Raw genomic sequence first — 24837 nt, 5'->3', positions numbered from 1 at the left:
TAAATCACACCCTTGCACGCGCCTGTTCCACCGGAGGAAAAAAGATGTCTTGACCTCCCAAATCGTCTCGTAACAGCTGTTGTCAGTCTGCCAACGAGTGTGGATCTTGACATTTAGGTGCAGCTTCTCGCTTTAAGATAGATATTTGGGCTGCTGACAGTCGGGGACATTTGTTGCTCCCATAGGAGGGCTCCTTCACTCACTGTCGTTACAAGCTCCTCATTGGAGCTGTCCACACCAGGGTGCAAAGAGAGCCCGCATGCCTCTCCTCTCCCTGACTGCCTAACTAGATCCTCTATCTCTGACACCCTGCTCTGTCACCCAGAACAAAGCCCCTCCACCCCACCCAAATTCCCCCATCTTTTGACAGAGAGCCAGGCAGACGGATGCTCCACAGGGGCTGCAAGGAGAGAGGAGAGCGAGATGGTTGGAGAGGAGGCGAGGCATTTGAGCCAGAGGGATTTATTCCCTGTACTGACAGGTCGCTTTTTTTTCCCCAGGTGAGCTGATGGATTTTCTTCCTCTCGAAGCAATGTAGCAGCCAGATGAGGTGTTGTATTAATAGTTGGTGACAGGTCATCTCTGGGGCGTGCTTCAAGTTAACATGTCAGCTTGAGTGAAGTTCATCCTGAAGCCTGTTCATCTATAAGGGGGGGGTGAATCTAGAAAAGATAAAGTAAAAGTACACAATGCGTGCATTAGCGTCATTTATCAACACTGCTGTTGGAGATGCAAGTGGAGCAGTGGAAAGCAGTGAAGGATAAGAGTGCAGCTTTCCCATTCGGATAACAATCATTCCGAAGCGATATGAGGCGTTTAATTGCATCAACACAGAAAAAAAGAAAAGGGGAAAAAAATTAGCACTCACCAATGAATTTAAATGCAGGCGCAAACTTTTTATTTATTTATTTTTTTGGTCACAGCTGAGGTTCTGGGCACATGAGAACATATGCCAGCTGGGCAAACAACAAGTCAAAAACATGCCCCAGGGACTGTTCTTTTCACGACAATGTTTCTTCTTTGTCAATTGCCCCATTTGCTCATATTTTTTCCACTAACCGAGAAAGGGCTCTGAAGGGCTCCGATCCGATGACTCGGCCCGGATCGGCAACGGGACCCAAGCCAAATGGCAGAACCCAACGAGCTGAGCAAATTTGTTGTGTTTAGCTCTTAATATATTAAATATCAGTTCAAGGAAAAATGATCTTCATTAATTTCCTCCTCGCTGCTGTTTTGGAAAAGACACAGCAGCAGGAAAGAGCACATAAAAGGATCACTTGCAAGTAAGTAGAATCCACATCATCGGGATCACAAAACCTTGAGGGGAAGCCAATTTATTTTTCAAAGCTTCAAGCATCAAATAAGAATTGGCAAGTGGACATTAGCAGAGTAACTGGGTAACTGTTGCGACAAACCGACTAAGTTTGTAAAATGATGAAAGCCAGCCTTTCGAAGGGATCACTAGAAGAGCGGGAAAGCAAGCGGCACTTCCTGAGCCGCGGCAGATTGGCGTTGGTACATCTCCGCCATGCGGGGAGGACTCCTTGAACCAAAAGCCAACTCACAAAGACACGCTCGCAGCTTTGGAAAGGCAAATACGCACGTCACCATCATCTTACGCTCTCGCAAAGGAGAGCGCTTCTATTTTAGTGGAAGTACTCGCTCGATTTCTTGTCTGTAGCCAACTTTTAAATTTAGTTGGTTCGAGCAGATATTTTGGGCCAGTACGGCAGCAGGTGTACCTTGTTAACACATTCTCCGCATAATCCGAGTGTGATCTAAGAGAGCAGCACTTCATCAAAATGGAGCAAGATGCCTACATGGATTCCCTGGATACCAGACCTAGATCCTTTTCTGTGAGTTTGATGTGGCTGATGACTTCATACCTCGGCAATGGCGCTTTCATTGTGTTGAAGGGTAGAATGTGGCCTTTTGATCAATCGTTTCTTTGAATATTATTTCTATTCCGTTTTCTACACGACTTGGTCCTTATTAGGGTCTAGGGTGAGCTGGAGTCTATCCCTGATGATTTTGGCAGAGAAGCGGGGTACACACTTTCACTCTTTGCGCTGGACTGGTGCCCAGTCAATCACAGAGCTCATACAGACAAACAATGATTGCTGCTTATGTTTACACCAGTTTCAGAATTTGGAAGCTTTTTCCAAGCACGGGGCGAACGTACAAACCTCACGCTGCAAAGCTGGCGCCGAGATACAAGCCCCAAACCTCACAAACTGTGAAGCGGATGAACTGACCAGTCGTCCCTGAAAGCAGGATTTAACATTCGTTATTGAATATTATAGCATACGCTCTGGGAGAGAGGCAAATAATATCCAAGCAAATGTCCTAATATCCATGAATCTGTCGAGAGTTGGACTGCGAACTTCACTGCCCCCCCCCCCCCCCCACACACACACACACACACACACACACACACCTCCTTATTACCCAGGACATTACGGAATCCTTTCTGTTTGTTCCATCGCGGCTGTGCAAATGTGAATGCAAACTGAATGACTGACCTCAACCCCACCAAACACTATTAAAATTAAATAGAACACATATTTTGAGTCTTAGTCTCTTTTAGGTCCAACATCAGTATGCTCTCACCTCAGAGATCACCTGGATGAATGAAAATTCCCACAGACAAATCCAACAGCTTGGAAACAGTCCGGAAAGAAAGATTTTTTTGTTTTGATGCGAATTTAGTTCGGGGCTTGAGTGCAACAAAGAGCAGTAAGAATCCCCTCAGCCATCACTGCTAATCATTGCACGGGTTGGTGAATTTTCAGATGGGGAATATTAATCCCAATAAACAACTCAAAATTCTCCAGTCTGCCTTTTAACCTTGGCAGATGAACAGTGAAAAGGAAGAAAATAATAGAGATCAAACACACTCCAACAGGTTATCCTCTAGGGTGATACCTCCGTAAAGGCGCAGCGGGACTCTAAGCTTTTAGAGACAGATGACGGCATCAACATTCATATGTTCCCTGCACTTTGGGGGCCACAGTTTGCTCCCGTGGAGCGTCAAGCTGGGCGTGTGATAGTATCAGCTATTTAGAGCTGATAACACACGATGGCCATCTGCTGAAGATATGTCAGCTCTGGCATTCAGCCAGGAATCAATCTACACTACATTACCACCGGCGGTTTACAGCTGCTGGCCAATGCAAGTAAAGCTATTTATCTTTATTTAGACATCACATATTAAAGTATCAAAACCCTTAATAAAAGTCATAAAATCTCATAAAAGTGTGTAGAGGATATGAAGGACGGTTAGAAATAGAATTAGCAAGAGGCCATCTTGGAATTGGATCACAGCAGCTGCGTAACTGTACCCGCTCACTGGCCGCGACGATCAATACCATAATAAGCAGTAAGTACTTTTGCAATAATACAATACATTGGTGACTACTTGTATGTAGTAGCCCTTTACAGTAAATAATCTAGTCAACAAAAGTGCGTGAGTAAATTATGCAACGGGTACTTATGCGATGCTCTATTATACAAATGTAAGCATTGTTCAAAACACGAAAACTTATGCTATTAAGTAGACCAATTTTGAAAAAAAAATGCCATAAGCACTGCACAATATTTGTATAAATGTATCATTATTTAATTCATCTCTTGTGGTCTTGCGCAACTATTACATAATGTTGTAGCCCGGCTAACCAGTTGAGGTTCATTATGTCCTTCGGGCAAGATTAGTATTGATTAGTATTGCTGTGCGTACACATTTTTTTTTTCAATGGTACTATGACATGAGGACTCAATATTAATATCTCGGAGTGCAACAAGAGGGAAACGTGGTAACAATTCTAAGGGTCGTTAACTGACAGAAGCCCGGGCTGAAATCCCTTGTGCCGCCTCTTGCAATATCCATGTTATTATACAAAGAGTCAGAGTAGTTATATTTTCAATTACATTCAGAAGACATTATTGCCAGATGAGATGGTCTGGTGGTCTCAGCTCAACCTACCTTGTTAGCAATTTTATGATGGAGTTGTACAATGTGACGCAACTACAGAGACTTATACATACAATATGCCAAAGGAGATACTTTATGAACCTGCCTGTGTTTTCAAGAATGTAAATTTGCTACACATGCATACGTTACCGACATTTGCCCAAGTTTTGTAGACTGCGCTACCATTGGCGAATTGTATTTGTATTCGCTCACTCTGGCTCGCTTGGCGCGTGCCTGCATTCAAGTAACACCAGTAAACGGAAACATAAAAAAAAAGCCTTTGTGCTGCTTTAATGACGACAACAAATTTGGAAAACCGATATTCCCCACGGATAGCATAATCTGGATCGTTTTTGATGATTTATTCATAAATTCATTTAACGTTGTTTGTTTACTCAATTTTCAATGATAGCATGTTTGCTTTGTTGTTGTTTTTTAATACACTTTCTTCCCGTTGATATGAGTTATCAAAGGGTTTTCTGAAAAATCCATTTGTACTTCTTGACTGTTGCGCTTACGCAAATTTCCGATTCTACTTTTTTGTTTACACGTTTACATAACGATTTGAATCCGTACTTCCATATTTTCTCGTGTAGTTTTGTACAAGTTTAGATTATGACGAGTATCGTGAAAAAAAATAGTTTCACTAAATAGGTTTATTTTTCTAAGGAAACTGTGTTTGTTCGTCTTTCATCGCCGTTGGCATAAAGTGACACGCGGAGCAAATAACTGCGCTTCCACGAGATGGCAGAAGGTAGCCTCCAAATTGAACCTGTTCAGCCACTTGTTGCCATTCAAATGCATAATAAGTAATGGCAATCGCGCTGAGTTGGTACATTTGTGAGTAAATACTGACCAGATCATCATTATATATATGTATTGCGTATACCTTGTGTGAAATATTTGTTTGGTGGTGTTCCAAGAGATGTGTCAATAAAGGTATTCCTTAACAGAATATTGTTCCGAAAGAGCGTCGAAAGCTACTGCATCAGTGTTGCGTGCGCATATAAGGTATGGTTTGGAAGACAATACACTGCTGCCCTCCTGTGTTAGTAGTAAAGTTGTACTTGGTAACGCAGCCAGGCATTCACACTATTGTTTAACTTTGTAGAGGATAAATGTATCACGGGGGGGGGCAAATACCAGTGGTATTTTTTGAACGAAATTATTTTAAATATTTTGGCCATTAAATTATCTTGAAAGACTGTGATTTCATTCAGTCTCCAATTTTGCATTATTTTTCCCTACCTCGGCCTAGTGGACTTGTACCGTGAAGCCTGACAAACCTCGATGAGGGCATACTGGACAGCTGGGCTAGCGACCATCCAATCAGAGATAACTACGAACGTTTTCTGTATTGCTGGGTTTTAACCAATGGCCGTCATTGTTCTATTTGAGGCCGGCCAATGATTTGGCTGTATGTTCACAAGTCCAGACGAAAACCTCAGATGATGTGTATGTTATGTAGCCGGGTGGCTTGTCAACAAAAGCGGATGGATCAAAGTTTGGCTTTTTGTCGCTGGATAGTTCTCGCTGAAATATTTATTGCAAAAAACTCACTAACGTAGGTACTGGAATAGTCACTAGTTGAATTCGGTTTGGCTTAACGTTGATCCCTTGGTGATGCTTTTTTGTTAGTCAGTTAGTCACTCGCCCCCTGGCTCCCCAAGTTGGGGTACACGCACAAAAAGTGGCGTGGGCGTAAAGAATGGAAGATTTTATCCGGAATTGTCATGGCAGTTGTGACGGCGTGGCAGTACACTAGCGACCGTCTCCTCGGAGGATGGGGCCCGCTCCTGTGCGTCTTCCTGGGCTCTCTGGTGGCCCTGCTGACGCCTCTCGTTGGAGTGGAAGAGCAGTGCCGCGCCTCCCAGAATGCCATCGCACATTTTCGCTGCCGGCTCTGGGGGGGCTTCCAGCAGCCCCCGGCTGTGCAGATTACCAGCCTCACCGTTCCTCTCACGAGTCTCGACCTGCTTCCTCTGAGATCCAAGCCGAGCCAAGGTAGCCACCCTCTGCGTAGACGCACCTTTTATCCATCGGGCAGGCATTTGAGTCTCTCTTTAAACATCATAGAATCTGTGTCAAATCATAATTAGGTTGTGAATATATCCAGAAGTACTTTCCAACGTTTACCTAACACAAACGTCACCAAAGTCATGAGTTAGTTCGCATCTGTATAGTATGTACTGTTTCCAACTCTAGTGTCTTTTTATCAGTTCTTCTTACCGTGTTGTTCCAGAGATGATTTTTGAGGCCCGAGCGGCGCTGCAGCAGGCTCAGGAGATGAGGAGACACGGGAAGAGGGAGAAAGCCCACAAGCTGCTGGTGCACGCTCTCAGTTTGAACCCAGACTACGTGGATGCCCTGACCGAGCTTGGGACTATTTTGGAGGAGAAGGATGTGGTGCAGGCGGACCACCTGTACACCAAGGCTTTGGCCATCTCGCCTTGTAATAAGAGGGCATTAGTGAGCAGAGATCGCACCCTGCCACTGGTGGAAGAGATTGATCAGCGACACTTTGGCATCATTGACAGCAAGGTGCGCAGGCTTATGTCCATCCCTAAGGGTAACTCTGCGCTACGCCGGGTGATGGAGGAGACCTACTACCACCACATCTACCACACAGTGGCCATAGAGGGAAGCACTCTGACTTTATCCGAGATCCGTCACATCATAGAGACACGCTACGCTGTCCCCGGCAAGAGCCTGCAGGAGCAGAATGAAGCCATTGGTGTGGACGCAGCCATGAAGTACATCAACACCACACTGTTGTCCAGAATGGGAACTATCAGCGTCAGTGACATCCTGGAGATTCATCGACGAGTGCTGGGTTACGTTGACCCCGTGGAGGGAGGACGCCTGCGCACCAACCAAGTGTTTGTTGGCCATCACATCCCGCCTCACCCTCAGGACCTGCAGCGGCACATGCAGGAGCTGGTCCAGTGGCTCAACTCGGACGAGGCGCTGCAGCTGCACCCCGTCGAGTACGCCGCGCTCGCTCACTACAAGCTGGTGTACGTGCACCCCTTTGTGGACGGCAACGGACGCACGTCGCGGCTCCTGATGAACCTGGTGCTCATGCAAGCGCGGTACCCGCCCATCACCATTCGCAAAGAGCAAAGGGCCGAGTACTACGCAGCTTTAGACACCGCCAACGAGGGTGACGTGCGCCCCTTTATTCGTTTCATTGCCAAATGTACTGAGATTACACTGGATACTTTGTTGATCTCAACCACTGAGCATGCGGTGGGGCTCCCGGGGGCCGGACAGAACCACGCCTGTCCTGATTGCAAACACACTATCCCAGTTCACAACTGATTTAGCCTTTGAAGGGAAACTGTTTGACCGAGTTGTATTTACCAGCTCATGCTGGCTCTGTCTGAACCTGCTGACTGTTGTTTGGAGTGGGAAGAGGCGTTTTAATCCCACACGAGGAGTCAGAAGTTGTGATACGCTTTATCTGTGAAAGTTGAGCTTTAATACAAAATTCTGACCAATGTAATGGCACTTTCATCATTTGCTTATTTATTTTATGCAAATAAAAGTGGTGAACTCAGCATGAATTCTCTAAATATACATTTTGAATAAGTGCCACCCTCAGTATCGCCTTGGCCGGCCACTGTCCTTAATTTTATGACACTTTTCAGCCTTCAAAACAAAGGTAATACAGCACATGAAGAAAAACACACTGCAAGCGAGCCAGTAAGTTTTTTAACATATATAAACAACATGTAATGATCCGAGTAGGCCGCTGTGGTGAGAACTTTAGGTCATATTGCTTGTATTCCATCTGGAGAATGCTATAAATTGTGTGATAGATATTTTTCTATTGACTGTATATTGAGAATCAATGTACTGTGGTTGATCGACACTGACAGAAAAAGTGCGTAGATATGAAAGGTGAGCGCGTGAAGCCTGCCGCAGCCAGTTATTATCCTTCTTAAATTGCTAAGTTTGAAGTAGAACAAAATCTGACAAAGGAATCACATTCAAATGTATGTTTCAAGAGATTGTTGGACCATTTTATTCAACTGTGGTAACATTTGTTTTTAAATCCACAAAGTCTAACAAAAATATTTTTGCACAATTCTGTAATGACAGGTGATAGGTTTGTATTGATATTCTATGTACACACTCAATATCCCACACATTTCTTAACGCGTCGATCCAATGTCCCGTTGGAAAAACAGAATGTTGAAGTTAGGAAAATGGCGTCAACAATTTTTCAAACATATTTACACACATGTAATATACAGTTTCTCCATAAAACTTGACAGCAACATTTGAACACAATCAAATGGGAAGGAAAAGTAAAATATGAAAAGGGTCAAAGTTGCTCTTGGTTAAAAGGGGCTGGTGGAGGGCAGCGCATCTGCAGTTAAGGCAATCTCGCAGGAACAATGACAAGAAGGCTGACAATTGCAGAAAGGTCAGTCATGAATACTTATTTTTGCAAGAGCCACGTGATAGCTCTCGGTGTGAAAGCAGCAAGCGTCCTTTCACTTCTTCAGAAGCATCTTGGCAAAGTCTGCATTGGACAAAGGCTTGGCGTCTCCGGCGCCTTCCTCAGACGCGGCCCCGTTCTCCACTTTGCTTGCTGGCCCACTTTGGCGATTCAGAGAACGAGGGAGCAGTGACAGCTGTGTGCGTCCTCTTCCTCTCCTGAAGGCAAAAATGGTTAATGACAACATGAAGCAAAGCCGTCAGCACTCAGAGGATTTAAGAGGCCGATGGCAAACTTACGAGCCGTGGACCTGGTGAGGCGTAGCGAGCTGACTGGGACCAGGCTTGCCCGCTTTTCGGCGAGGGGGGTCGCTTATAGCAACGGAGATTTTGTTCCCCTCCACGTTCATGCCGTCCATTTTCAACACCGCGTGAGATGCCTGGGCTTCATCTGCAAACTCGACATACGCCAACCCCTGCACAAACCCCCGATCAGAAGATCAGCTGTGTTCTCATGACGCATGCTCACCGTCGTGCACCCGAAATCTCACCTTGGGCTTTCCTGAACGAAACGTAACGAGACGAACTTCCTTAACGGTGCCGTGCTCTTTGCTTATTCCTTCCAGTTGCTCCTTGGTGCAGGAAAACGGCAGCCCAGAGATGAAGATTTTGTGTTTTTCCATAGATGTATTGTATTTGAACACCTACAGGTGAGAAGTAGTCATTTGAAAACGAAATATGCAGTCTCTCTATAATATCCAGTCTCTCTATATCGCGGCGGCTCTGGAATGTATCCCCCCACGATAAAACTAGCCCCGTTTTATTTCATATTTACCTTGAAGTCTGGGTTCTTGTTCTTGTCTACACACGGCGACACAAACATAGGCCTGCCCTCCACCTGCCGTCTGTCCAGTTTGAGGGCTTCAGAGACGGACTCGGAGCTTCCAAACTGCACGTAGCCGTATCCCCTGAAGATCCCCTTGTTGGAGGAGATGAGGCGAATCTGCTTGATGGGTCCACATGTCTCAAAGAGTGTCGCCAGTTTGGCCTCGGGATCCTCCAAAGTGTACGACAGGTTGCTAACGAACACGCTGTTGTCATCGTTACGAAGCTCACTTTTGTCGTCGCTTTGCTTGTTGAATTCAGGCCTCGTTGAACTTCTATAGCCAGGAGGAGCCTTCTTGTCATTGAGTACAGTCTCACGAGTCTCTATGCGCTCCTCTTTGCTTTGCTCACCGTTTCCTCTGCGTCGCTTAGGAGCTTGTTCTAGCAACCACAGAGAAAACCGAATAAAGCAATGTTTTTGCCACCCCTGTCTTCTTAACAGTACCTGTATGTTCAGTCCAGTCATCCTGATTCAGCTCATGCTCTGCTTTCCTCTTCTCGCCAAAGCGCCCCCCCTTCTGAACTTTCTTTTGCGCCCTCTTGTCTGCCTTGGCCTTCCGCCTCTGCTCAAAGTGTTCCTCCTCCTGCAGAGCCTGGATGGCTTCTTTCTCTGCCACCTAACGGAAACGCCGAGGGACCTCATGAGTGTCAAAAGCTTCTAAAAGACAGACAGTCTCAGAGAAATGTTGCTCTCTGTTCCAAACCTTTGCCCGTTGCTCATTAACTCTGTTCAGCCGAGTCTCGGTTTTCTGGACTGCCACGTCCCAGTCTTGCAAAGAGCCTGAGTGTGTAGATACAATATGTCATCAAAAAAACTCCCCAACTTTCATACGCGGCAAAGCTCACCTTCCACTCTTTCAAAGGTGAGCAGGACTTCACACACGTGTTCTGGGTAGTCAGAGGTGCACTGGACTGCTCGATGAAGCGCTTTGCGACAGTGGACAGAATCTCCATAAGCTCTGGAGAGAAAGTACGAAATACAAATTGACATGCTGTCAAGCGCCTTTGATATTGCGCTTTCCGCATAACATGCGCTGACCTTTCCAGATTATAATATTCCAGCCACATGTTGGCATATTTGGCATTCCCTTTTGTCATGATGCTGTCCCACAGCTCTCTGGCTTTTTGCATGTTTTTACAATGCAGGGCCTGCGAGGGGGACGAAAGAGATGAAACGAGTCAAATCCAGAATTTGTATTGCCATTTGTCACAAAAGAACACCAGATTGTTTCGCTAGACCGTATTTATTACCGTAATTGCGCAAGCCTGACGCAAACTGACATGCAACAACAAATATGAAGGAGGGCCAGCCACCCAAAACAGTTGCCATACTAACACAACTTTACCTCTATCCTTGCCCAGATCTGCATGATATTACAGGAAGGGTCTCCACTTTCCCCGAACCCTAGTGTCATTAACACAACGAGTAAGTGGGAATTCACATTAAAACTAGAACATTCCGAATAAAGTTTCACCCACTTTCTTCAACATCTTGTTTCATGTAGTCTAGACAGCGAGTGAAGGTTCCTCGTAGCTCCTCCAATTCTTTACTTGACTCTAAGACACGGGGAGGCCACCAACATGGGGACAGCGCATGAATGTTTCCAAACACACAAACAAGCAATGACGTTACCCATTGCTGCTCTCACCTTGGCTAAAATCCACACGTCTCCTCAGGTAGTCGAGATAAACCTGCCAGATCTCCACATAATCCGTAGCTTGGATGAACCCGGCATTCAGAGCCTTTTCAAACAAATCTGCGGAAAACATCGGGGTCTCTGTCAGTGATCATTTTCGCAGAGCCATGTAAAATGAATGTCAATTAGTCCGAGTGTTTGCCTGAAACTGTTTGATGAGAGCCCCCGTGTCTTTCTACGGCTTGCAAATAGCTCTTCCAAAGACCCATAGTCCAGGGGCAGTTTCTGACGGCGCGGTCATGAGTGGAGAGAACCAGATCTTTGATTTTCAGTTGACGGTCCTGGAGAGACAAAAGCGACAACTCTTAATATGGACCTGGGGAATTTCTTAGTACATCACACGTGAGTCATTTGTTGCCGCGATATCCAGATATAACATTATCAAAAGCAGTTGCTTATAGACCAATCATCAATCAAATTCCGTTTGACAAACTTAAAACGGAGCAGTCGATAATTCTGAGCCGGTTAGTTGCCTGGCAGCCTAAGTGAGAGCCTTCGACCGAGTAAATACTTACAAGATACGCGGTGTATTTGGTCCACATGTCCGGCACCAGGCAGTTCTCGACCAGAGCTCGCTCAAATGTCATCTGGATGCGGGCCGGATCCCCTTCCTTCATTTCAAAGTCGATGTAGGCCTGATACTCGGCCAGTTTAGGAGTCTCTGCCACCAGCTACAATAAGACGACCAAATAAACAACGAGAACAATCGAGTCTGAATCCTCACTGGTGGTTTCTTACCAGTGACTCTTCAAAAGGCTTGTACTTCTCCCTCTGCTGCAAAGCACTTTTGTACAGAGGCAAGACTTCCTCTGAGGGCCCATGATCAGACCATTCTTCATACTCCGCATAAGTTGCCTCCATGTCTAAGGACAAACAAGTCACTTTTAGAATAAAGATGTATTCACATAGTTCACATACGTACATTATCGTTACACGTACGTTTTGCGCGAGCGCCTGATTTGCTCAAGGCTTTCAAAAATGCTTCTGTCTACTTTTACAGGCACTATTGGAAATTGATAGTGGCAATTGTTGTTCAACAACAATTTTTCTCAACATGAGTCATGCACATTTCTTCAGGCTGAGCCAGCCCAGACAAACTGAACTGCTGCCGCTCGTTCTCCAGCACCCCATCTGGAGCGAGAGGAGGACATCCTTACCCATTAAGGGGATGGCCAGCTGGCGGCGGAACAGCGTATGGATGCGCTGAAGCTGCTTGTTCAGCAGCTCTTGCTGATCGTGGCTGGGAATCTTGCCAGGAGGAGGCTGAAACCAAAGACAATAGAGAAGATGAACAACACAACAAAATGGCTAAAAGGAAGGTCTGCTCATCCAAATCCGAAAACAATGAGAAATGTCACTGATATGGGGCAAAGGAAGACAATATGAACCTCGACTGGGGAGAGGTACATCAAACATCTGTTCAAAAATGTTGCTACTGAAGATAACGCTGACCTGTACTGTGGCCAGGATGGCGTTCTCAAATTCTCTGTACGCCTCCCACACCGTCTGCCCCTTGGTCATGTGGAGCCCAACAGCTGTGATGGCTCTCTCGAAAATGGATCTCACCCTTTCAATGCCACCTGGCGAGCCCATGCCACCAATAGAATACTGGGCGTATTCCAGCCAGATATCTGGGCCTGAGTGTAACAATAAGATGCCAAATCTCAGGATTGTTTGAGCCAGATGTAAAAATTTGGGTTTGGCAGCGTGCACTCACAAATGTAGTCTTTTATAGCCTTCTCAAACAGTTCATTAACTTTTTCTCGGTTTGGTTCTTCTTCAGTCAGGCGAATCTCATCCTTAAGCCAGTCTAGCCAGATTTCTGTGGGGTTACAAAGAAGAGGTCAAGGTATACAATTTAGACATATTAACTTGTTTTTTTTTCCAGTCTGGAACTGCAGTAGATATACACCGACCTTCTGTGAGAGGAAAAAGTTCACTCATCTTCTGCCTCGCCTTTCGAAGACGTAGAAGCTCACCCTCATGCTTCAGGAGTTTGATGAGGTCAACATGGCAATTGTAGTCGAAAGCATTGATCGATAGCTAGAAAGCAGAACAGTATCACTCAACATGTGGGATCTGTATCTTTTGGACGGCCTAATGCTTTGAATCTAATTTGTTTACAAATATGAGTGTGAGACACTAACAGATCATCCCTTTCAGATATACCGGGTCCCCATTTCACCACTTAAATAATAATCTGGCTACATCATTATGATTCAATTGTGAATGTTAGACATGGAAAATGTGTGTAAAGGCATGATGAGGGATGCTCAGTTAGCACCGTTAAGTGTGTGTTTTATTTAACGGTTTCATATTTACAACTGGGCGGCTCAATGGAACAGTGGGTAACATGTCCGTCTCACTGTTCAAATCCACCGGGCTCCAGCCATCCTGTGTGGCTTTTGCATGTTCTCCTCAAGCCCGCGTGGGTTCTCTCCAGGCATTCTGGCTTCCCACGCTCCAAAAACATGTTTGGTAAGTGTATCGAACGGACTAAAATGTCCTTAGTTGTGATTGGGTGCGGTAATGGTTGTTTGCCTCTGTGTGCCCTGTGATTGGCTGGCAACCAGTTCAGGGTGCCTCCATCTACTGCCCGTAGTCAGCTGGGATAGGCCCCAGCAAGCCTGCGACTATTGGGAGAATAAGCGTCTCTAGAAAATGGGGATGGGATATTTACAACCTGTTCTGGTAAAGTGTCTAAGAGTAGACAGACTACTTGCATGCAAAGCACACATTTTTGTTAGACACAAATATAGTGTTAAATAGGGGTGGACAAACATTTGTGCTTAAGGGACACATTTTATCGTAAAAAAACTGATAGATTGGTCAGGTCTACATTCCATGTTGTCCTGATGCCCGAGTTTGGCGTGAAACAGGAGTGGAAGTGTGTAGTAATAATAATACACTTTGTTGTGTCTAAATCCGGGGTAGCTGTTAAGAGGCGACTTCGACCACGTTTCGGACATTGATCTAAATATGACTGGATTTTTTTTTTTGTACATGCGCAGCTTTCATGCTGAAGCAGTGGCGTCACACAGAAATACGCGCGGTGTGCGTACAGCCACGACCAGCTAGCTTCACGTCACGCCAATAACGTCACGAATGAAAGTGATTTTGACAAGTTCGTCCAACAATTGTCTGTTCTAATCTTGCGTGAATACAAAACGAGTAGCGAGTTCTCGCTCGCGAAGTTGTCGGCGACTGTTTTGCACTCATTCATTCGCGTTTAGCTACTCGGCTAACGTCACGCAAATAATAAGAGTTACCTGCTCTTCCAGGCGTTGGATTTCGGCTTCGTTTTCCTTCTCGTCCTCTGAAGTGTCGTCTTCTTCGTCGTCCGAATTGTCTACTCCCATGTCCTCCTCGCCGTCGCTCTCGGATTCCATTTCTTGCTCGTCCATCTCCGCGTCGTCCTCTTCCATATCTTGCAAATGCGTAAGATCCGCGTTGCTCGCCGCTGCCATGTTGGAAAGGCGCTCTGCCTGGTAACAAACAGCCACCAGTCCCTAACTGTAATAGCAAACGCAAGCCGCTAGTGTGCGCTCCGACCTCTCGCTCCCCGACTTCAGCGTTATATCAACAAAACCGCAGTGCTCGCGTGTACTCGTATCTTTCCGGAACTTGTCGGAATTAGAACATGGCGATGGCATTACGAAAGTCTTCGTTGTTGTTGAATTCAAGGTTACTCTGCCCGGAGCTAAAAAATGCCTGCTCATATCACATTAAGGTAATCAAATGGGTCGTTTTGAGACCTTTTCTAATTGTTGCAACGAAGTTGAACTGCGATTGTCATATCTTTTGCTCATGTGCGTTGTGCCTGTCTGGTTCAATAACCCTTTTAATCGATATCCTTGATATCCAGCTCGAAGTCAACCTTCCAGTTCGCCTTTATTTTCACTTGTAAAGTAAATTCAGTGCTGTACTCGATTGGACGTGTTTGATAGCGTTTTTTTATCACCTGTCACCAACTATGACGTTTCGCAGTATTAGGACGACCTTTTCATACTATTAGCAGAAAAACTGCATGTTACCAATGGGCCATTGGTGTCACTATTAGGGTCCAAAATAATCAGGCCTCGTAGTGTTACGAGTGCAACACTGTTGTGCACTTTTCCAAAAGCGGCAATCGAAGTATACAATACCGAAATGTTACGTTTAATGTTAGTGCACTGAATTATTTGTTTGTTTGTTTGTTTTTTTGCTTGTGAGTACATGGACCAAAATTATGATGAACGTCAGATAAATGCTTAAAGCTGTTCTAACACGGCTAGACTTAACTACTGTCCTGTTGTGATATAGTTATTTCCAACTGTGAGTAATAAGCAGGTCTTATATTCTTCTGAAGGTTGTGGACCATTACGAAAACCCAAGAAATGTGGGCTCTCTGGATAAAAACGCCAAGAACGTGGGGACGGGTTTAGTGGGTGCACCAGCCTGTGGCGACGTCATGAAACTCCAGGTAAGTGAAAAGGTCAAAACCCAGATTTGACTGCTGCTTTTTGCCAAGCCGCTTGGTTTGTTCATCCCTAGGTTGAAGTGGATGAAAATGGTAAGATCGTGGACGCCAAATTCAAAACATTTGGCTGCGGATCAGCCATCGCTTCCAGCTCCCTGGCAACCGAGTGGGTGAAAGGCAAGTCGGTGAGTCTACAAAGACTCCCAACATTTTTTCAAAAACGTGTGTTGATTTAGCTTGCTCTCCTATTTGTTTCTTCCAGATTGATGAAGCTTTGAGGATCAAGAACTCAGACATCGCAAAGGAACTCTGTCTTCCACCTGTAAAGCTTCATTGTTCCAGTAAGCACACAAAGAAATAGATATTTTTTGCAGAAATTGATGCAATATGATAGCTGTCCATGAACTAAATTTATGTGCGTACAGTATATTGCATATATCATGTCTCAGTGCAGGTTTGGCCACTATTTAGTAGGGGTTCGGTCGGTAGATATTAATCGAGGAAACTGCCTTGTTTCTCCTAATTTTTCAGTGCTTGCAGAAGATGCCATAAAAGCGGCCCTGTCGGACTACAGAATCAAACAGAAGAAGGAGGAGCAGGTTGTCAAGGCCAGCAGTTAATTTCTCACCATAAAGTATCCACAGTGGGTCAGTGTACCTCAGGGATGTGTCATGTATGTTGTCACAAGACTGTACGCATAGGAGGTGTTGAACCCTTTTCTTCCTTAGAGGTGATGGTTCGTTCTCTTTTCTTTTCCTGCCAATAATCTAACAAACCTAGTGCTGAATAACATTTGTGTTTGTGATGCTATGATAATATTTTTTTAGCATTAATTGCATATTTATAGAAATACAATACGATATCCTTGTAGTTCAATTTTATTCACAGTTGTGGTGGGTCTGCGTGAAGTTTTGAAACTGGAAAATAAAGGTCACCATTACAATAATTAAGATTGTGTTCCCTTTTTTGTAATAAAAAATCTTAATACCGCACCATAAATAACAAATAAAACCTTGCCAAGCTACAATAACCCCCATAAAGCCCTGTTGTGGAAACGATCTCCATTAGTATTTTTAAACTGATTTCTTTTGAATTTTGCTTCAGCCATAGTTATTAAATCCATATACAGTATAGCTATTTCACAGTTTTAGCACAGCTGATTAATTTGGCTGGCAACCAATTTAGAGTGTCCCACGCCTACTGTCCGAAGACTGCTGGGATAAGCACCAACAAGTCTGTGACCCTAGTGAAGAGTGTCTAGAGATGATGGACAGATGAATTTGGGAAAAAAATTGTCTTTTCTACACAAGCATAGTTGGCCGCTTGGAGATGAGCTGAAGGACTCAGACCATGACAAAGAAAATTCTCTTGTTTGATGAGACAAAGATTGAAGACTTTGCTGTTACATTTGAAGGAAATCACGCTCTGCCTGTCACCAGTGAAGAATGCTGCTGGTAGAATTATTTGATGAGGAGATCTTTATCAACAGGAGGAACTGAGAGACTTGTCAAAATAGAGCGAAAGATGAATTCAACATTGTACAGAGAATTTCCGAATGATAACCCGCTCCAGGGTGCTCAGGAGCTCACTTTGGAGCAATTTGTGGAGCATTGAGAGAAAAAACATAACTTTGCACATTATGGAATGGGGCCGATTTGTAAATACTTTAAGTATTTTCCAAATGCATTCTAATGTCCTCACTGTGCTAATCTAATCAATCCGCTTCTCTGCCAAGTGGAGTCACTCATTTGTTGCTGACGAACCTTTTTTAATGCTAGCAACAACAACAGCATGAGGACTAGCAACGCAGGAACACAACCAGCCCAATGGCCATCAGGTGGAACAGGTTGGGGGTGGACAAGGTTGTGTCGTTCTTTGCGGAAAACAAAACCTGTGTCCCTGTAGAATGAGTTGCAATCACCTGGTAGTGAATGGTGGTGTTGTCCTTGCGCCTTTTTTCCTCATAAGTTCCTGTCGTTGATTGGGTCAAGGTTTGAGCCCCATTCCAGGACAAACAGTCCTCATAACCTAAAGTATAAACCTGTTCTACAATCCAAGTCATAGGGACTGACAAGGTCATCGGCTGATGTCTCTTGTCCTCTGGCTTGAGGGCGCCAGGACAGATCGCAGCGACTGAGAGATTTAGAAGCAGACGATAAGTCAGATGGACTGGCTCACTGCAAAGCAAGTCTGTGCTGGGCATCTTCAACCAGCTTCCTAGCAACCAGCAGTGGAAATGGAAAATGTCACACTCGCACACCCAGAGGTTGTTAATGTGATCCGCAGATTGGACATGCGGTGCCTTGTCCAAGTTGCTGTACGAAATAGAGCAGTTGCTGCCAATTTTGAGTACACCGGCGTTGATCAAGGTGGGCAGAGCGGGCAGGCCCAAGGCCAAAATGCAGTTGGCAGAGAGGTCTAAGTGAGTTAAAGAAGACGGCAGATTTGGAGAAAGGCTGGTCAATTTGTTGCCCTTCAGCATGAGGACCCGCAACTTGGTCAGACTTTGAAGCGTCCCCGGCTGGATGGCGCGGATGCGGTTGTCTCTCAGATCCAACCAAGTGAGGTTCCTCAATTGCCTCAGGGGACCTAAAGTCATGTAGGTGATGCGATTCCGTTGTAGAAACAGTTCCTCCAGGCTGGGAGGGAGTCCTCGGGGGAAGCGGGCCAGCAAGTTACGATTGAGGCTGAGCTCCTGCAGGCTGGTGAAGGAATGGAGTAGGTGGTCCACATTACAGAGCTGGTTTTTCGCCATCGACAGGATGGCAGCGTCGAGAGGGACGGAATGAGGGAGCGACTTAAGGCCCAAGGACTCGCAGAGAACCAGAGCTCCCGGGCGAAGACAGCAGCAGCCGATGGGGCACGGAGAGGTGGCGATACCGGTGAGTGAACTGATGCAGAAGACCAGAAGGATGCCGGATCTGGACAACATAATTACTCACTGCAAGGGAATAAGAACATCGCGGGAGCAGAATAACACAAAGCAAACAATCCAAGAATCTACTTCCGTTAGCTCCGATCTCACCGTGCTTCTATTCCACCTGACGTCTTCCCAGTCGAGACGAAATGGCCCGTGTTCTCCTGGTCTCTTTTAAAGATCCTCTGAATGTTGAAAATTCCTGGCAGATACTCATCAAAGTTTAAAGGCAATTCTTTGAAGAGTTGAGTTACCTATTCTGGATTCTTAAAACATTTGAGAGCTCCTTCTGTTTTTCTCTGCAATACAAGAAGGGAGTCACACAAATTGCCAGCTGTGTTCACCCAAGCTAGTTGACCTCCTACCATCTGGTGATGCCTGAGGGGACAGTTCCATTCTCTTGGAATTATTTAGCACCTTATTGACAAAAGAGGTGGGAATGTGACTCCAGTCAAAGGCTGAGTCACAGCTCACTTTTAAGACTCCACTTTTTCTTTTGTTTTTTCTTCTCATCATATTTGATTTTTGACTTGTTGCAGGGCATGTCATGATTTTATTGTCTCACCCATTTAAGATGTCTTATATTCTCCACTCTCAGGTCAGGTTACACCGCGAGCTAGTCACAGAGCATATACTACGGTACTTGTATCGGCCAGTGATTCTCAAAGTGTGATTGAAAACTGCGATATTGATCATTATTCCCCAGCTGTTTTTGTATTATAGAATCAAGAATGAAGCTACCTAATGGTGGCATCTGATTTATTCAACCGTCCCCTAAAACTATGTATCAAGAGTGAGTGAAAGAGAGAGAGGGAGAGAGAAAGATGTGTGCATACAAAGTGTATAAAACATGCCAAAGAACATAACCCATAGTTTTATTAAACAAGAGTGAAGCATAACAAAACGCCGCCCTATAGAGACAAATACATACTGTCAAAATTCAACCGTAAGAATTTTACAAAATGAACACTTCACATTTTGATGAGATACTTTTAGTTGCACTTGAACAGCTGGACACATTTCAGCAATCTGTAGTTTGTATCAAATCAGATCATGAAATGTGATTGAAACAAAATCATGGTGCACTTTTCTGTGTTAGTATTTTGATCAAAAAAAGGTCATGTATAATAAAACATAACATAACATTAGATAATTTACTGTATACATAAGGGAGGCAACATGAAAAAAGACAAAACATTTCTGCAAAAAGCGCAACTTTTTCTCAATGAGCTTGAACATATATGAGCTGAAATGTATAAACGGAACATTTATATTGTCTTTCATTTGTTGAATCGATGTCAAGTTGCATGTTTTTGTTCAAAGTTTGGCGGGGAAATAAGATAAATGCAAAAACAAAACAAAATTAAAAAGCAAATGCATAAAAACATGTAATGAAAGTGTCTTTCAAGAAATATTTTGAATGTAATCAAGACATTAAGTTTAATGGCAACTCTTAACACGGCAAAATGTATTCTCAAGCTGAATTGTCTTGATTGCATATACAGCAGGACATTATGAGGAGATTCCTCTGTCTTGGCAGGCAAGTTTTTACACTTTAACACTATTTTGGTGTTTATTTTAGTCAAAATAATTATCATAACCATTTTGGCTGCATAGTGTATGCATAAAATATATACAGAATGTATAGCATTATTTTAATAATTATACTTCAGAATGATCTTGTGTTGTTGAGTCAATGTTACAGCATTGCTGAACAAGACGACGTCAACTGTGCTAATCATTGCAAATTTTTAAAAGTATACATTTTTCACATACAGTATATAGCTTCGATATTAATTAACTATACACAACGCTAAGTACACCTATAGGATCTAATACAATCCAGAATAAATGTTGTATCGAAAATTCGTGTTCATTATACTTTGTTCTCACCGGTAAGACAATTCAGCACATTATTAGAATGTTTAGGGCATACTAGTAGAATCACTGTGTCATATTAGCACCATCTCTCTGCTACCTTCACCAAAAGGTGAAGGAAAGAAAGGTGTTTGAGCATTTATTTCAAGTCCTTGAGGTTTGTCCTCAAGTCTATGCGCGGATGTAGTCTTCAGACTCACCAGTAATACAATTCCGCACATGAGTAGAACAAACGGAGTGCCCGATTACAGAATCACATCACTATGTCGTACACTTCTCCATGTCATTTCTGTAAACTAATGAGACAATTGTAGGCCAACTGCAATCTGTCCAAGTGTGTACTTAATGACATCTGCAAGCTGCCTCAACTGCCAGTGAAGCAGAACACGTTAACGAGTAGAATTTTATCATGTCGAATAAATGCTCAAACAAGTTTCCATAATTTTGTGTTTGTTGCGTCAATGCAATGCAAACAAGAGGAGTGAGCGTGGTCTAGTGGTGGCCCTTCCTCAGATGGCACGTGCAAACGGGCTGAATGGAGGCGTGCTGGACCTCCTCCCTGCGCTTCGTCTGCTCCTTGTATTTGGGCTCCTCTCGTCGCTTCTCCACGTCCTCCGCCTCCCTGACCTTTCTCACCTCCGGACGTGGCGACGACCTGACATCTCTGCCCCGCTCTCCAATCAGGGCCTTGGAGGGCATGCGCAGGTTCTTGGGTGAGCCGCTGCTCTGCATCTGGACCTTCTTGACGTGGTCCACAGCGTACGGTCTCTCCTGGACCTCGTTGTGACTTCTGTGCATTACTGTTTTATCCACTGCTTGTTTCCTGGAAGCTTGAGGAGGGACCTTGTAGGCCTCCAGCTTGCGCTTCTGACTCATGGCAGAGGCGCAGCAGATAATAAAGACAATGACGATGAGAAGGGAGGTCACCACAATGATGATGAGAAGATTATCCTCCAGGAAGTCCACCACTCTGGTCAGTACGAAGTCCTTGAGACGGATGATGGTTGTGGTGATGGTGTTGGTGAGCGTGGGGGTGTCGGAAGCGTCTGGAGCGTGGGTAGCGGTGCCTACTTCAACCGGTGCGCGGGTGGAGAAGTACTTTGGAAAGAGGAACTCCAGCCCGTCGTCACCGCTACCATCCATGGACATGTTGTAGAACATCGGAGCACCCCGAGCCATTCCACAGCACAGTGACAGCAAGGTCAAAAAGGCCATATGAAAAACCACGCGGGACGTCATCTTTTCTGTAAAACAAAGAACCGCACAAATTGTCAAATCAAAGAAGTTGTCGGCTCGGTGGTGTTGTCATTATTTCCCCAAATAGGTTGCACTTTTGTTTGCACTATCCAGTTTACGATACAGTACTACTTCAGCTTTGAATATACGTGAATAATCGAAAGAAAGCGAGAATTGTACTCAATTGCGGTGGTGTTGTCATTATTTCCCCAAAAAGGTTGCACTTTTGTTTGCACTATCCAGTTTACGATACAGTACTACTTCACCTTTGAATATATGTGAATAATCAAAAGAAAGCGAGAATTGTACTCAATTGCGTTTGACGGTTGACTTGAGGTGCGTTCAATGACCACACACAGTGAGGATAAGCAGTCAGGATAATGTATGAAGGTATGGATGGACTGCTAGCTAGCTGGTCCTCGGTTTGCTTCCAAGGTCAAGAATGAACCTTCACCAACACGATATTTAACTTGAGGTCATCATGCATCACCTCAAACATATGCTGTGAGGCCTTGGATGGTTCTAAGCACTACAAAAAAAAAAACAACATCCCAGTCACCATCTGTAATCTTACTGTAAACTACAGGTTTCCACCTTGATTCAGGTTTTCTTCTATTTCCCATCTTGCAGCAGATTTTTTTAGCAGGCAGCAGAGCCATTACTTATTATGGGGTGGAGACACTCAGTTTGCTGCTGCAGGCCTTATAATTTGTAGAGAAGGGAGAAGCCGCCCATCCACCACACTAAAGCCAGTAGGAAGTTATATTCCAGATTGTGCGCAGAGGCGTGGGACACCAGTGGCTGCGGACTCTATATTTATGCTGGGCACCAGCTGCTGTGGGCTCGTGCACACACAGAAATATGTTGTCTTGCTGAAAAAAAAATCTGCCATCTAAATATGATTTGCCAAATAGATTTTCTACCTTGTGCTTGCTCTGTCATTCTGAAGCTACAAGGAAGGGAGAATTGACAGATTTTGGGCTAAAATAAAAACAGCTCCTTCTTGACACAGCACGGTGTAAATGAGCCTTCCTGTGTGGTCGCATTCGCACTCGGCCAGATGGTGGGGTTCTGCTCTACCCCTTCAATCTCCATAACAAGAGTCATGATTAGATTTTCTGCAATATGCTGTTGAGACCACACTACTTAGTGAAATACTGTACACACCGGCTATTCGTGCATATATAATCAAATAGATGGAAAAATCACTTAAAGTATGGGTATTTATACATGCAATAAGTGCGTGTTAGACAATTCAGTCTCTGTTGGACATGGTAGCCGAGAAAAATATGCTTGCTCAAAGGGATAAAATCAACAAAGATTTATTGAGGTCTACTGAGATTGATTATTACCCTTTACTGGGCACATCCTGCTTTCAGCCTATAGTCTAAACAGGCAAAAACGGCCTTAATTAGGCGCATGTTTTTCCACTTTTAAGTCCTAAACCGACAAGAATTTTCATGATTTTAGAGAAATGTAGGGGTGCGTTAGAAATTAAGCAATGGCTGTTAAGGACGCTTTCAGACGTTTTGCCTGTTCAGACTATCGACTGAAAGTGGCCACTGCGCCCAGTAAAAGGTTACGATCGGATTTAGTGCTTAATTAGTTGAAGATGCCTTTAAAACTGTCCATGTTTAATAACTAAAAATCAAAGATCATTTTAAAACCTAATGAAGAATTGTAAGTGCATCATAAAAGACACAATATTTTATCCCAATTAAATAACAGGTTTTTGTAGTTACCTGGAAAGCTAATTGCAGCAGTAGCACTAAAACCAATCACAGTGTTCATAAAAGCAAGTCAAGTAAAATGTGAGCTCAGCAATAATACACATGTCATGAAATGCATCCATTCCCTCCAGTTCATACTTAAAAATAATCCAAATATGAGGCCATACTTACAGGATATCCTGGTCAACGATGTCAGCAGGACCAAAGTGAGCTGAGGACAGAGTGTGGGGAAAAGAGAGTTTCACAAATGCAGAAGAGGAGGAGAGTTTCCGAGCATTCCTGTGTCCCTGTTATACAGAAACATTTTTTTTAACCGCTCCCAGGAAAGTGATGTCCATCCCTCTATTTTCGGCTTCTCCTCCCTTGTTCTTTCCTGCTCCACTTCATGACATGCTTGAGACACAGTAAGAATTGAAAAAGTGGTGATGATTCTAAGGCCCAGAATGGATTGTGGCCCTGGAAAACAGTATTGTGGCACTCAAGTTGTCTGTCCCAAAGTGGTATTCATTTAGACACAAAGCTGATGCCTCGTTGAAACCTTTCATTGTACAATCTTTCGTCGAAGTATGATCATGGGAGAAGTATGCAGAAGAGTGTTTGTGCACAACACCAGGCTACCATCCAAGCAGGTCTTGGTCTTAAGTACAATTTAGAACACTTTGTGCTCTGGTTTGTCTACATGGACTGGTCAAACTAACAAATGGATGCGCTGACGGTGGTTAATTTAACGTTGAGAACGTTGCATTTGGTACACGAAGCCCATGTTTCAGGGTATTTCTGTCTACAGTGGGGCGACTCCCAAATCTCCAGTGCCTCTCTAATTACGTGCCCTTGATTACAGCCTGTCTCTGCAGAGCGTACATGACCAGTACAGGGGAGAAAGCAACCCTCTCATCCCAAAACATGTGTATAGAGCCAACATATAAATTGAAAGGCTGTAAGTAAAGCACTTTTCAGAACTTATGAAGAGACTCTATTTGGGGCATTTCTTTCTTACTGTCATAGCGGTAAAAGCATGATTGGGGGAACAAGGTGGCAATTTCGTAAAATTTTCCACGTCTTGTTGAAACTAGCGTGAATTTGTGTAAGTACATTTAACAGTTACTCCAGCAAACTGACTTCAAATGCCGCATGAGTGTTTCAATAGCAGCACAAATACACGTAATTGTGAAAATGAAAGCCTATCTCAGTAGATGTCCCAAGTTAGGAAGCTACGAGTGGAATCCAATGTCTTTAGGAAAAGAAAACTTGGAAAACATATTTTGAAACACAGTTTTAGATAGTGAGGGGCATGGTGACTGGGTAGCACGTCCGCCTCACAGTGCAGGTGGTAGTTTCGCTTCCCTGTTTGCATGTTCTCCCCATGCCCACATGGATTTTCTCCAGGTACTCCGGTTTCTTCCCAAATTCCAAAAATATGCAAGGGAGATTTACTGAACACTAAATTGTCCCTATATATATATATATATATATATATATATATATATATATATATATATATATATATATATATATATATATATATATATATATATATATATATATATATACAGAGAGAGAGAGAGAGAGAGAGAGAGAAAAGGTATTTTTTTTAAAGGTCTTGTGCAACTATGAGGGAC

At 44.1% G+C, this 24837-nt stretch overlaps 4 protein-coding genes across 4 annotated transcripts; 2 read left to right on the top strand and 2 right to left on the bottom strand.

Annotated features, from left to right (window-relative positions):
• Window positions 1-5400: 5400 nt before the first annotated feature.
• ficd (FIC domain protein adenylyltransferase) lies at window positions 5401-7529 on the top strand. The gene is made up of 2 exons (XM_088418410.1): window positions 5401-5974; window positions 6213-7529. The coding sequence occupies exons 1-2, from the start codon at window positions 5704-5706 to the stop codon at window positions 7289-7291; spliced, it is 1350 nt and encodes a 449-aa protein (XP_088274536.1). The 5' UTR covers window positions 5401-5703; the 3' UTR covers window positions 7292-7529.
• Window positions 7530-7969: 440 nt separating this feature from the next.
• sart3 (spliceosome associated factor 3, U4/U6 recycling protein) lies at window positions 7970-14503 on the bottom strand. Its single transcript, XM_088418397.1, has 19 exons — window positions 14268-14503; window positions 12915-13041; window positions 12716-12820; window positions 12451-12635; window positions 12156-12261; window positions 11737-11861; window positions 11514-11669; window positions 11141-11279; window positions 10951-11058; window positions 10781-10858; window positions 10648-10706; window positions 10341-10450; window positions 10148-10260; window positions 10006-10082; window positions 9747-9918; window positions 9252-9682; window positions 8968-9120; window positions 8717-8892; window positions 7970-8635 (listed from the first exon to the last, which is right to left on the bottom strand). The coding sequence occupies exons 1-19, from the start codon at window positions 14463-14465 to the stop codon at window positions 8473-8475; spliced, it is 2781 nt and encodes a 926-aa protein (XP_088274523.1). The 5' UTR covers window positions 14466-14503; the 3' UTR covers window positions 7970-8472.
• Window positions 14176-16407, top strand: iscua (iron-sulfur cluster assembly enzyme a). The gene is made up of 5 exons (XM_088418423.1): window positions 14176-14728; window positions 15347-15460; window positions 15532-15642; window positions 15720-15798; window positions 15989-16407. Exons 1-5 carry the CDS (start codon window positions 14639-14641, stop codon window positions 16075-16077), a joined length of 483 nt encoding a protein of 160 aa, XP_088274549.1. The 5' UTR covers window positions 14176-14638; the 3' UTR covers window positions 16078-16407.
• Window positions 16408-19360: 2953 nt separating this feature from the next.
• Window positions 19361-23456, bottom strand: tmem119a (transmembrane protein 119a). Its single transcript, XM_088425788.1, has 2 exons — window positions 23390-23456; window positions 19361-21496 (listed from the first exon to the last, which is right to left on the bottom strand). Exon 2 carries the CDS (start codon window positions 21489-21491, stop codon window positions 20745-20747), a length of 747 nt encoding a protein of 248 aa, XP_088281914.1. The 5' UTR covers window positions 21492-21496; window positions 23390-23456; the 3' UTR covers window positions 19361-20744.
• Window positions 23457-24837: the final 1381 nt, after the last annotated feature.

Source organism: Hippichthys cyanospilos, chromosome 1 (assembly GCF_059441005.1).
Source record: "Hippichthys cyanospilos isolate Australia breed blue-spotted pipefish chromosome 1, RoL_Hcya_1.0, whole genome shotgun sequence".
Taxonomy (NCBI): Eukaryota; Metazoa; Chordata; class Actinopteri; order Syngnathiformes; family Syngnathidae; genus Hippichthys; species Hippichthys cyanospilos.
Note: the sequence above shows the minus strand (reverse complement) of the source record. Positions and strands in the feature narration are given on the sequence as shown.

Bases quoted from the DNA above. Each gene is read 5' to 3' on its own strand.
- ficd (XM_088418410.1), top strand. From the start codon at position 5,704: ATGGCAGTTGTGACGGCGTGGCAGTACACTAGCGACCGTCTCCTCGGA. The intron at 5,975-6,212 runs GTAGCCACCCTC...GTGTTGTTCCAG, and splicing joins GAGATCCAAGCCGAGCCAAG to AGATGATTTTTGAGGCCCGA.
- sart3 (XM_088418397.1), bottom strand. From the start codon at position 14,465: ATGGCAGCGGCGAGCAACGCGGATCTTACGCATTTGCAAGATATGGAA. The intron at 13,042-14,267 runs GTAACTCTTATT...TCTGCTTTCTAG, and splicing joins TCCAACGCCTGGAAGAGCAG to CTATCGATCAATGCTTTCGA. The intron at 10,859-10,950 runs GTGAGAGCAGCA...CCCGTGTCTTAG, and splicing joins ACGTGTGGATTTTAGCCAAG to AGTCAAGTAAAGAATTGGAG.
- iscua (XM_088418423.1), top strand. From the start codon at position 14,639: ATGGCGATGGCATTACGAAAGTCTTCGTTGTTGTTGAATTCAAGGTTA. The intron at 15,461-15,531 runs GTAAGTGAAAAG...GTTCATCCCTAG, and splicing joins GCGACGTCATGAAACTCCAG to GTTGAAGTGGATGAAAATGG. The intron at 15,643-15,719 runs GTGAGTCTACAA...TGTTTCTTCCAG, and splicing joins AGTGGGTGAAAGGCAAGTCG to ATTGATGAAGCTTTGAGGAT.
- tmem119a (XM_088425788.1), bottom strand. From the start codon at position 21,491: ATGACGTCCCGCGTGGTTTTTCATATGGCCTTTTTGACCTTGCTGTCA.